This window comes from Carassius gibelio, chromosome A1, assembly GCF_023724105.1.
Source record: "Carassius gibelio isolate Cgi1373 ecotype wild population from Czech Republic chromosome A1, carGib1.2-hapl.c, whole genome shotgun sequence".
Taxonomy (NCBI): domain Eukaryota; kingdom Metazoa; phylum Chordata; class Actinopteri; order Cypriniformes; family Cyprinidae; genus Carassius; species Carassius gibelio.
The window spans coordinates 3,874,815-3,888,096 of NC_068371.1; the positions used below are offsets into that span (position 1 = coordinate 3,874,815).

The 13,282-nt window shown below is 36.6% G+C and overlaps 1 protein-coding gene across 3 annotated transcripts in view; it reads left to right on the top strand.

The window, feature by feature from the left end:
* The window catches only part of LOC127959151 (zinc finger CCHC domain-containing protein 7-like), a 37,394-nt gene that overhangs the window by 12,460 nt on the left and 11,652 nt on the right, over window positions 1–13,282 (top strand). For all 3 annotated transcript variants that reach the window (XM_052558344.1, XM_052558194.1, XM_052558273.1), the window contains exons 3-5: window positions 11,215–11,273; window positions 11,448–11,573; window positions 12,195–12,365. In XM_052558344.1, the coding sequence (XP_052414304.1) occupies window positions 11,215–11,273; window positions 11,448–11,573; window positions 12,195–12,365 (356 nt within the window). The remainder of the gene's footprint in view (window positions 1–11,214; window positions 11,274–11,447; window positions 11,574–12,194; window positions 12,366–13,282) is intronic.

Below are 13,282 nucleotides of genomic sequence, written 5' to 3' on the forward strand. Positions count from 1 at the left end.
GTGCACTAAATGAGTACACGGTAACACCGCACCCTTCACAGTATTCACTGTGCTTGGCCTCCAGAGTGAGCAGGCCAAAGTGGCGCTCGCTTTTGAATGGATTTGGATGTCTATCTGTCTATTACCTTCCTACCCTCGCTCTCTTCCTCTCTCTCATTTTCCTGAAGTGTGGTGATCAATAGTAATTGGGTTGGCGCTGTTGACCAGCGTAGTGGCCCGGTGGACCAGCAGAAGGAGAAATGAAGAGTGTTTACGAGGTACCGAGCGTGACTGACTTTCCTCCCGCAAATCTCTCCATATTTATTCAGCATTAGGCCTAATCTAAAAATCTTATTCTCAACCCCCTGTTTTATATATATATTTTCCTCTTCTTTCTCTCTCTGTCTCTGTCTCTGTCATGCACCAGAGAGAGAGCGAGAGAGAGAGAGAGAGAGAGAGCGAGGGGTCCTGAATGTAATCCTTTTCTAGGCTAAACCACCGGTACTCTTTGATGGCATATTTAATAGATTTTTCCCATAAAGGCTTTGCCTTAAGTGACTACATTCAAATAGAGAGGTATTAGTGAGAGCATTAGGCATACGTTAAGGTGTATTAAAGAAACCTCCTGTTGGTAGAGCCCAGTCTCATGAAAATGTGTATAAATAATACATAAAAAACAAAAGCTTGTGATATTGATGCGCAAAAATGGACTTTGGCGTGAATATATGCATGTGTTTGTCATGTGCATAATACGCGGTTTTCCCATGTATATGATACAACATTTGTTGGCATGCATATGATATGCAGGTTTCATGTACAAATGATATGCATCTAGCCCACAACCCTAAACCCTATCATATAAATACGCTCAGTTCAATTGGCAAATCCCTTTGGGTGTAATGGGATTTTCCGATATATGGTGCAAGGGCACTTTAGGGTTATATATTCACACTACCTGCTAAAGCATCTTCTGATGGGGACAAAAAAACAAAAAGCCAATTTGTTTGTTGTTCACAAGTAAAGATTAACATAATACAATTTGGCTTTGGAGATGCCATGCATATGCTTTTGTTTTCTGTTATCTGTAGACTACAGTCATCATGTAATGCTGCTTTTGTGCACCAGATATTTCAGTGATGTAAGCAATGTTAGTTAGATTTTAAATGGTGATCATTTTAACAATGCAAGTCAGTGGGAGACTTTTCAAAATTTTCTTAAGTATTTTATAAAATGCATTAATTATCCGTTTATTTAAAAAGTTTTAATGGAAACATGCAAACATCACTCCTTTCATTAAAAAGCTTATTATCATCTGATGCTATTTTGTATCATATTCTATTGATGATTGATTTTTACATTCAGAAACCCCATAATACAATGGTTTCCAATTGTTTAAAAGAATCCTCTTAGGGTTTTTATTGGAAGGGAAGAACAGGATGCTGTCACAAACCATTATTTACCATTATTTACCATTAATTAACCATTAATTATCACTTTAAATTGATGTAGATATTGTGAAATTTTGCTAATCATTTAATGATGCTACTTAAAAGCTACATAAAAAAACCTTCCTCTGTGAATCTGACTGCAATGGATGAATGATACAAACATTGACAGCCAATCAGAATCCATCCTACTGTAACGAGCTTGGGACGATATCACTTGCTGGTGTGGACGCTAATATCATTATATTTATAGTTATCATTCTTGGTGTGAACGGAGCTTAAATCTAGATAGGTTTGTAATTTTAACTCTAAACAATAATGGTATTTGGACAGAAATGTTCATAGTAATTCGTATAAAATAATCTCTTTTAGGGCACTGAGAGAACCTACTTTTGTAATGGGACTTTATCCTACAATGTTCATAAGAAAAACAGTATTTTTATTGAAGTAGCATTTAAAACGTTTTAATGTTCTCCGTTCAGTACGCAGAAAATACCACAAATAGTTTAAATAATACATAAACACAAAAATAAGTATGTGTTGATAAGTCTGAGAGGCAAATTAACAATTTTTCTCCATAGACTTTCACTGTAAGTAGATTTTTAGTCTTAGTGTATTATTATTATTATTGTTTTGTGATCACTTAGTTAGTTTAGTCTGTACAGTAACTAGTTATCTGCTTGTATAACTTTGTCGGAAATAGGCAAAAGTGTCTTTCTTTTATGCTTCCTGTTTAACAACATGGGATTTAGATCGTTGTTGAAGTATTCCTTGATGCTCCGTGTGTGGAAACGCCGCATTTGTTGCGTTTGTTTCAATGCAACGGATATTTTAACGCGTGCTGCCTGCTGTCAGTCTGATGGAACCGAACCCCACCCAAACTCATATTTTATTCCAGGTGGTCCGAGCTGAGCAGTGCAGTCCTCCCAGAATCCACAATCCCCCCCCCCCCCCCCCCACCTGGATTTTTCCTGGATCTCTTGAGGGAAAAGTAGAAATAATTCCCTTTGTCTTTCGTTATAATTCCAGACTGAGATATCGTTTTTAATAATGCCAGCTTTATGTTTGTTAATCTAATATGTCTGGTTATATTTAATGTGTATGTGTGTTTGAGTGTGTGTCTTCTGTTTCCACTTGTTTCATATCCATCCTTTATTGTTTCCACCTTTCCCAAAGTCCAGTTATGGGCTACGGCAGGAAAATAAAAAAAACAAATTAGAATCTTAAAGCGCTGTTATTTAATTACCCCAATGGCTATGGATTTGCAGTGTGTGTATGTGTGTGTGTGTGTGTGTGAGAGAGAGACTGAAGAGGGCAATAGAAAGGGCAGGATTATTCTTCTTTTTCAATTTACAGAAGCCCCACTTCCCACACACTCCCCAGAACCATAACACACACACACACACACACACACACAGTTCATCAGCCCCCCCAGCCACAGAAAGATAAAGCAGCATTATGGTAAATTCCACTTAATGACAATTTTTTTAATTTGCTGAACACGGCTGTCTCTCGCATCCCGTGTGTGTGTGTGTGTGTGTGTGTGTGTGTGTGCACGTTTACATTTTAGTGAGTGAGTGAATGTAAGGGAGGCCTAATTACAGTGTGGGTTGGATGGGAAGCAGAAAAGCCCTTCTCTCTTCCTATCAGTGGTAAGGGAAAGGGAATGTAGCCGATTAATGATGGAGTTTATCTCTTTTCGTATAATAACAATCATGAAAAGTCGATCTGCCCTTCAGCCCGATAGAAAAACATTCCCAGAGGAGAATTGAAGTCGCAAGCTAGTGGCTTTATTAAGCGTTTAATTTTTCCTTCTCGTATGTTTGTGAATACGTCGTGGAAGCAGAAGGAAAACTAAAGGTTTGGAATATTAGATAACTGTCCACACAGGGAATCACAGTTTTGAAATATATATACACTGTATAGAACATGCTAACAGATTGGTGTCTAGTAATGATGTTCATGCATCTCAAATACATTCAGAAACAAGCTATACATCTGATACTGGTGCCAAAACTGCTGCAATAGTATTTAGCATATTTAAGCATATGCATGGTGTCTCAGTGCTGTTCTCATTTGTACGGCAGGGCAAGCTGGGGACACATTTCTCTGGTGGGCTTTTAAAGCAGGTTTGTCACAGACTAGCGTTGTGACGAGTGACTGAGCATGACTGAGATGTGCATGTGCACACAAGCTGTTTCTATCGATGCACGTGCAGTCTGACTACCAGTACTCTTGCATCAAGTTTACATCCTTTGCATCATTATTTTTTTCATCTGTTTCTAACATTACTGGATTTAGATGAATTTCTGTAATCACTCTTAAATGAATGTAAGTTCATGCAGAGTTATGAATGTTTACAGTACATAACAATTCTGTCCATTATGTTTTTTGCATTTGTTTTGTTTGTAGCTTCATGTCATTATTAAACCCTTATGACTTTGTTCCATGGAACACAAACTAGAGCTGTTTTTGACCATGCAAACAAAAGCATATGTTATCAAGCTTCTAAAAATGACATAAAATCAACACCAAATTAGATCAGACGACTTAAAAATAATAATACTTTATGATTATTTTTTTTATAATTGATTTAATAATTTATATATAATTTATAATATAAAATAATATAATTTATAATGAATATTTTTAATTTAGTTTTTAATATTTAAATAAACAATGTATTCAGACTCCTTTGAAGCTTTGTGTTAGAAATAGACAAAAACATCAGTTTTTACTCTCAGAAAATATATGGTTTCCAATATGAATGCGATTTGAGAGCTATAATTTTGAACAAAGTTAATATTGACAAATAGAAATTTGAATTGTTTTTTTTTTTGTTCATTTTGGAGTTTGATAAGCCCTTGGCCACTGTTCTAAAAAATCAGAATTTCTCCTTTTGTGTTCCAAAAATCCTTTTCTATTTCTAACTGTTTTTACATTCATTTTAATTAAGTCAATTTTTGTATAATTTTCAAAGCTTTTGCCTTGCCTTGCCACTTAGGAAGGAGAGTCCTATAGGATTGGAATGATATGAGGGTAAATAAGGACAGATTTGAATTTTGGTGAACTTTGGTTTTTTTATGGTTGAAGGCTTTGTTTTTGTTTTTTCATTATCTTGACATCAGATTACCAAGTACAAGGAGTGATGTTGAGTGTGTGCGTGTGCTTTTCTCAGTCCCATGTGACTCTCTTCCCTCATCCCCTGTCACTTAATCGTCTGCCACTCTGATTGGAGCGTATGGTTGCCTTGTTTCCGCCATGCTGTTGCCATACCGTGCCCCGCTGGGCAGTAATTGGGCCCCCCCTGGGTTGCAAGAGGCAATGGCACATTGACAGACAGGTTTGGCCACCTGCCCCACCTCCCTCTTTACACGAGGAGTCAGGAATGCCATGATCGTGGCAGCATGCACTGTGTGCCATGATGAACCTGGGGTAGAAGGCACGGATTTGTCCACATGCCACAGTATCTTCTTGTACCAGCAGAGTTGGTGTAATATGGACTGATTGTCAGATTGTTTGGCAGACTTGAGGATATCCTTACTGTACACCATCGTTAATGAACATTTACCTGATTTCATATTCCTTTAACTTTTTCCTTTTAATGCTAATTATATTACTACCAACTAACCCAACATTTTTGCTTGTATTTTTTATTTTTTGGGGTTAAAAAACGCCAATTACAGGAAAAATTTTGGCCCCAAAATTATACATGGGCTACACAAAATATGTATTTATTATTTAAGAGAGGGATCATAATGTTATGATACAAGTTATTTGACACATGCCTGTGTATGTATAGAGGCCAAAAAAAGGTTATGATATGGTTATGATTTTTTTTTTTATGCATATAACCATAGAAAATTGTGCATGCATACACAAAGTCAAACAAAACATGCTAATTCTATCATAATTCATATTTATGTATTAGATAGCATTACTTGGCATTGCTGTTACATTTTTGTTGGAACACAAAATTCGAGGACTTTTAACACATCGTTTATAATATTTACTCCAACATATTTCAATTCATCCTGAATAATGAGTTAAATGTTGGCTGTTTTTGTAACAAATAGCTATTATATGGCTTGAGAAAAATTGCAATATAGTGCACAGGTCATATGAACTATAATATTTCCATACACTCACAGCTTCCAAAAGTTTTTTTAAGTGATATATATGCCCCTAAAAAACCATTCAGTGGACAGCTGTTAAAAAAACAATAATTGTCTTAGCATGGAGAACATTCAATAATCTTAAAGATCTTTTTTCAACACTAAAGCCACGCTTTTAATGTAAAGGTCCTCGTGGAACCATAGATGCCAACAAAGAACCTTTATATTTAAAAGTGTTGTTGTTTTTTAATAGTTTTCGGTGTCTATGATTTGTTTCTTGTATGGCAAGAGTTGCGTAATGATTTTTGAATAAATTCTACTTTTATGTGTCTCTGGTGAAATCGAGGCATTCAAGTGAGTAACTTATGACAGAATTCAGATTTACATGAACTGTCCCTTTAAAAACAATATAGAAACTGTGTGTGTGTGTCTTCCAAAGATAAGGTGATAAAGTTGTGTGTATGTGTGCAATAGAGATATCAGCGTAATCCATGTTGCAAGGCTCCACAGCAGAGCTGCAAACATGAAGACTGAGCATGAAATGAAATGTGCCGCTGTAATCCATAATCGACCTGTACATGATGATGTATTGACTGAGAGGGATACATCTCAACATGTCTGTCTCTTTCTGCTTGATTTGATGTCCTGGTCCTCTCTTCCAGCATGTTCTGTTTGTGATCCAACCGGATGCTTGAATTTAGTCGAGTGTGAAACACTAGTGAATATGTTTTCTGCACTCTCATGTAGTGAAGTACCCCGTGTGTATATTTTGTCTTTGAAGTGTGGCGTTGTTGCACACTGTTTGGTTTTCACACTCACATTCACCACTGCTCACCTAACTCACTGTGGTCTGTTCATGGACCATGATGCATTTCACTGCACCGCTCATTTGAATTCTGCCTTCCGTCTCCTCCGTCAAGTAGAGATTAATTGCCCGTGTGGATGTAAATCTGGCATTTCTGATATAAAGACAAAGGTTTAAAGAATAAAAAACAGCATGAAGGAACAGAGAGGACAGAGTTGTGGCTTAGTAGATGGTGGGAAATAAGTGTTTGAATCCGGCTAGCAACACATCTTTTTCCCATTCCCACATTAATTTCCTGTTCTCTCGCTGATTTCATTTCATTTCATTTGATTGATCATGAGTATGAGTGAGGAGATTATTTAGCTGATGAAGGAATTGGAGGAAATGGAGGAGAGAAAGACATGCCTTTGGTCAAGCAGATGTGAATGCTGTGTGTGTGTGTGTGTGTGTGTGTGTGTGTTTGATCACTTTTTGATTGGATTAAGGTCTGCTCTAGGCAGGGTGAATAGGGACGTAATGCATTTGCTCTGTGGTCCATGTCAAGTGTTTTTTAGGGGGTCTGTGAGGGCTGCTGACCCCCCATGACTGCCCTTCTGTGGGGCATCTATGCTTCTCTGTATCATAGTCTCACAAACCAGACCTATGACTTAACGGCAAAGAGTCTGGTCCACATCGCAGCTTATTCTGGCCAAGAAACGCCTCTTAGACAGGAAGAGAATGCGACCAGCCATAGTTCATTTTGCATTCTACTTGGAGGTTAAATAAGACTTCTGTCTACATACGTTTTCATACAACTTGAGAAATCAGTTGGAAACAACTGATGTGATCAATACTATGCAAAAAAAAAAAAAAAAAAGATTTTAGTTTCAAACTTATTTTATGATAAAAAAAAAAAAAAAAAAAAAAAAAAAATATATATATATATATATATATAATATATTTTGACTTGTCCAACCACAAAATGTGAGGCTTTTTAGCAACGTTTTATAATTTTATGTTATTTATACATTATAATTATTACACATTATAGGCTATATTTATATTTTATTTAGTATTTGTAAATTATATCAAACAAGCTCTAAAGAATATTAATTCATACAGACAAAGAAACAAAAACAAAAAAATATTTTGCATACTTTCTAAAATATTACTGATTAGTTTTTGATACTTAAACTTTCATACTACTGCCTTTTTTAGAATTGTATTCTCTTATGTTCACCAGGGCTATATTTATTGATTAAAAATACAGTAATAACAGCAAATCTTGTAATTTCTTTTAAATAAATGTAATTTATTCCTGTGATTTTCAACTCAAAGCTGATACGTCAGTGTCACATGATCCTTCAGAAATCATTTTAATATGCTTATTTGTGTTTGTGCTGCTTAATACATCTATGGAGACTGATATAATAATTTTTTTCCCCAAGGTTTTTTAATGAATAGAAAGTTATTCAGCTTTTTTTTTTTTTTAAACAAACAAACTGTTGAACAGAAGTATATGTTAGCCAAATAGGTCACGTGACCATTCTTTGAGTTGTCCCTAAACACTTACATTGACCCTGGTCCATCGGAGGGCTGACTATATTTTCGTGTCCTGCAATAAGAACCAAAAGTGGGACTGAACGTGAGCAACTTCTCCCATCCCTTTCTCTCTCCCTCTCTTAAACATACACCCTCACACACAAAGGTGCACGGGGTCGCACACACTCGGCCTCCATTGTTATGAATGGCTGTGTTAATCTGACTGCTGGCCCCTCTTCCGCTCTCTTTGTCCCGTCCGCAAGCCCAGTGGCAGAAGTCAACAGCACTGCACAAAGAGCCTGCAGAACTGGTTAACGGCGAGGCCTGCTTCAGGCTTTGATCAGCTTTTTTAGGGTTCAGTCCCATGTTTCGTCTCTTTGAGCCGGGGAGTCTGCTGGAGGAGGCTGAATGGTTTCATTCGAGGGAGACGAGTGCGGAGAGAGTTGCTCAGGATGGATGCATGTGTCACTGGTTTAGTTGGGGATGTTATGTGCTGTCTTTACAAACACTTTCATTTATCTTCAAAACACTATGTATTTTGAATTAAATCTGAGACATATGTTCCTGCGTTGAAAGTCCATTGCCCCAAAAATGTCCGAAGAGACACAAATTCTTCATATCACAAACCGTTTTAATTGCTGCATTAATTCACATATAAACAGTGATTTACGCACACAGAGCACATCAAATATGGAAAACATAAGTTCAGACCTGCTTGCTAGACACTGTTCAAATTGAATACATTTACATTGTCTATAAATTTTTTTCGAAGCGTGAAAGTTTGTTATTTTTAAAAATGCAACATGAAAATCTAAGCTAGGGACTGCAGATGAAAAGTAGTTGTTACTAATTCTGGCATATTTACATGGTGTATGTTTATATGAATGCATATGGTCCCTATTAAATCAATAAATAAAAATGGATGAAATAACATGAGCGTGAGTAATTGATGACAGTTTCCTTTTTTAAAGTGTAATATCCCTTTAATACACTTTCTCCCGGAAGCCCATTTCTGCCACTGAATAAAAAAAAATAAATCAATGTAATTGCAACTTTTTATCACACAATATAGATTAATATAAAAATGCAACTCTGAGGAAAAAGTCAGAATTGTGAGATGATAAGTTGCAATTATTGTGTTGTTACACTCTAAAAAATGCTGGGTTGTTTTAAACCAACTTTGGGTCACATATGGTTGTTTTAGTCCATATTTGACCCAAAGTTAGGTTAAAACATCCCAGCATTGTTTTGAGTGTAATATGCTCTCTCTTTCAGCTAAAATCACCTAGGTCACATCAGCTGGGAAAATAAACTGAATAACCACATACCGTAGCTGTTTAGCATTTAAAGCATTTTTTTTTTTTTATTACTGTTGTATTTGATTTAGCCTCTCTAAAATCTTTTTGGTTATAAATGCAGTAATGTATTGCCACTTAACAGTAATATAATACTAGCCAATAAATTTGAAAAGGACACATAGATGATTTTAATGGTGAACTTGACCTTCAGTTTCTGGATTTGGTTAGATACTGTTGTGTTTTCACCAATGAATGCAATCCAACATCAAGGTCTTGTTCCGTTATGGTATTGAACGCCTGCTTTTTATGATCCATTCATTTCAGATAAGTCAATAATATCCTGCTTTACCTTTTTTTTCTCTCATTGAGTATTCTGCTTCATTTGGAAATGCATCTCATTATAAATGCCTTGCTCAATGGTGGGAGCCTCAGATTCTTTTAAATGCATAATGCATGCAAAAATCGCAAGCTGCAAACAACAAAGTGGAGTGAATTTCATGCCCATAGTCAGAAGTCTGGCTGAGTGAGACTACAGTGATGGTATTTCATGGAGCACAATAAAGAAATCCATATAATGTCTAGAGAAAATAATTTGTTAGTATGACATAAATCTCGGTATGTAATGAAATTTCAAATCTGCCATGTTTGCTCCTGGTGGCTCATGGGTGGTCAATGAGTTTTAGAAGTACTCATAAACAGCCAATATGATAGTAATATGCATGCTAATAAGCAACTAGTTGAAACTTTGTTCAACCATGGACCCAACGATGGTGGCCGGGTGCATGCCAGCTTTCTTCTCTCTCAGACTATTAGTCAGCTGGAATTCATTAAAACACACACACACACACACACACTGATGAAGTTGCACCCTGCGTGCACAACTCATATTTTTATTCGTTGGTTCTGTTAATTAGCATGCCTATGAGACATACAAGTAGCATCTGTCGCTATTCTGCTATTCACTCCCTCCCTTGTTTTCTTCTCATCCCTCCATCTTCGTCTCGCTGCAAGGGTTTTGTGTGATGTTGGTTTTGGCTTACTCTGTAGCGCCCCCTCTGGTAGGTTTATTTTATGTTGTTGCCTATTGGAGAAATACTATTTTATTATTGGGTATTTGATGAAGACTAGGTGGATTTATGAAAATATTCCTAATATTCATATGAGAAGGAAATTATAGTGTCTTTTGATATATGTGTGTGTGTGTGTGTGTGTCATTGTGAATTGGCCTGGCAGGATTACCATAGTGAAGTCCTCCTTTCGCTGGCTTTGTGTGATTGCTGGGCCGTGACTGACGAGGCATTTCCCCCTAGTAGAGACACAGAGGTGTGTGTGTGTGTGTGAGAAGTGGGGGATCAGGATTAAAGGAAATGTTTCCTGTTTATTGTACTGGGGTCCTCAGGGATGTTTGGGGGGCATTGTTGCAATGATTTTTTTGGTGTGTAGATTAAAAAAAAAGACATTCATGAATGAATATATATGGTTTGTTTTCGTTATGACCATTTTTAATATTTTGCATTTAAGTAAAAAAAAAAAAAAAAAAAAAATATATATATATATATATATATATATATATATATATATATATATATATATATATATATATATAGTGTTTGTGTGTCTAAATGTTTCTTTTTGTGTGTGAAAATATGAATTAGAATTTTGTTTCATGAATTTTTTGTACAGTTTGTGCATGAAACGCTATGAAATTATCATCAGTAAATTTTTTATTATGCTGAATTTGATGGCCCTGGTCAGCTTTGTGTATTTTCATTACTTTGGAGTCAATGGAGTTTTATATGTGTGTGTGTGTGCTGCATTTTAAAGCTGTGTTTCTTGATCTGCAGCTGTGTATTGCTGTAGTAACTGTCTCTCTGTCTCTTGAGAGTGAGCTAAAAAAAAAGAAGAAGGTCAAATTAGGGGAGTGGGCCTCCTGTATTATCCACACACACACACACACACACACACATAATCACACAATCTAAAGTTTTATCTAAATTCATGTTGATGGTTTCAGTTTGTTTTTCTCATGTGCTGTTCTTTTTTTTTAATAGAATATGCAAACGATGAAGGGAATAAAAAGAACTGGACCATATCAGAAAAGGATAAATGGGTAATGTTGCATTTATTTTTATTTATTTATTTTATCAAATTTCAAATTGATATTTTATATACTTTTCAATTTGTTTTTTTTTTTTAAGCAGAAAATAATTGTTATTTTTAAGGATTGTCTTTCATAGGAGGTGATTACCATTTTGTCTCTCTCTGTGTGTGTGTGTGTGTTTAGGCTCAGATCTGTAATAAAGGAGCTGGCCCGAGGCGCATCTCAAACCGTTACTACGCTGAAAAATCCATCACGTGTCACAACTGCAGGAAGTCCGGCCATCTCTCTAAAAACTGTCCCACACCAAGGGTATACGATTATCCACCCTTCAGTCACCTGTCCCACAGCAGAGATCGAGACCCCCTCATCTCCACTCAGTGACACCTATAGTACTGCATTAGCCCAAAAACCTGTTAACTATTTAATTTAGCTGTTCTTGCAAAATGCTACAATTGACCAATCAGAACCAAGTCTTTCAAATATCAGCCCATTGGATATAACATAAAAATGGATAATTCATTAATGCTTTAAAGACAATGCCATATAGCAACTTAAAAGTGTTGGTAACAGTCAGTACAGAGATTTCAAAATGTGACCATAGCATTTTGAGTGCTGTTTGAAAGCCGTGTCTATCAGCGGATCCATCTATGAGATGATATATATAAGGCATCTGCTGATAGACATGGCTTTCAAATGCTCCCGTGTGTATCTGTGCAAGCACTCGGTGAAGAACATGAAACGATGATCACTGTAGCCAATCACAGACATATCTGTTGAGTGTCTGAACACAATGACCAATCAGAGCTGTTCGTGAATCCGCGGGAAATTCTGGAATTGTCGCTTTTTTTTTTCAGTACTGACATCTGTACTTTTGACAACACTAGTCAACTCAAAATTGTCCTTATTGTGACTTTGTGTGTGTGTGAGCAGAAGGTGCCATGCTGCTCATTATGTGGGCTTCGGGGACACTTACTGAGGACCTGTCCGAACCGTCACTGCTCGAACTGCTCACTGCCCGGCCACACTTATGACGACTGTCTGGAGAGAGCTTACTGGCACAAATGCTGCCGCCGCTGTGGCATGACCGGACATTTCTTTGACGTGAGTAGTGGTGTGTGTGTGTGTGTGCATCTATCTCTTGGGCCATTATTTCTCTCATTAAGACAGACGCTTCACGGGCTGTGAGTGGGACACACTCCACAAGAGGGGCGCTATAGCTTGTTAAAACAAAGGTTGGGAACACATTTTATAACTAGGGATGAGTCAGGATTGATTTTTTTTTTTTGCTTTGATCTCTGATCTTGCATTGTTTTTTTTGTTTTTTTTTATTGTTTTTTTTTGCATCTCACGCAATGAGCGTTGCATTTTTTTTAAGATGAGATTAAGTTACAAATATTGTCCGCTCATTGTATTCAGTGGTGTTTTTGAACAGGAACACATTCCCTCACCGTAAAAGCTGGTTATGTTTATTCATCTTCTGCTGTCTTGTGATTGGGAAACAGTTTTAATATAATTTTGGCATAGTTTTAATTGAAGCGGAATTAGCCCCATTCATGCAGAACACGACAAACAAACACATTTAGGATTCGGGTGCAGTTACACAATCCTGCTTCAAGATATTCTGCTGCATTCTATTAGTGCAAGTAAAAAGTTGTTCTGATCATCAAGTTCTCACATCACATGATCATAACCATAATGCCCATCATCCTCTAAGACTATAGTTGTTTATGAATCTAGAATGAGCAGAAAAGTTGATCTTGCTGGTTAACTGAACAAACAGTTCTTCAGCCGCCAGCACAACATGACTTCATTATGCTCATAATCTATAATTACACCAGTCTCAAAAACTGCTGTGTGGTGTTTGTTAATGAACTCTGAGAGTTAACAAATATCGGCCGGTCCATTTTCTTTTCAGTTTCTGGCTCGCTCTAATACACTTATTCATAATAAATGGCCGCAGTTCTCAAAATGTACATGTTTGGGATGTGTAAATGTTTTTATGAATTTATTGTGAATGC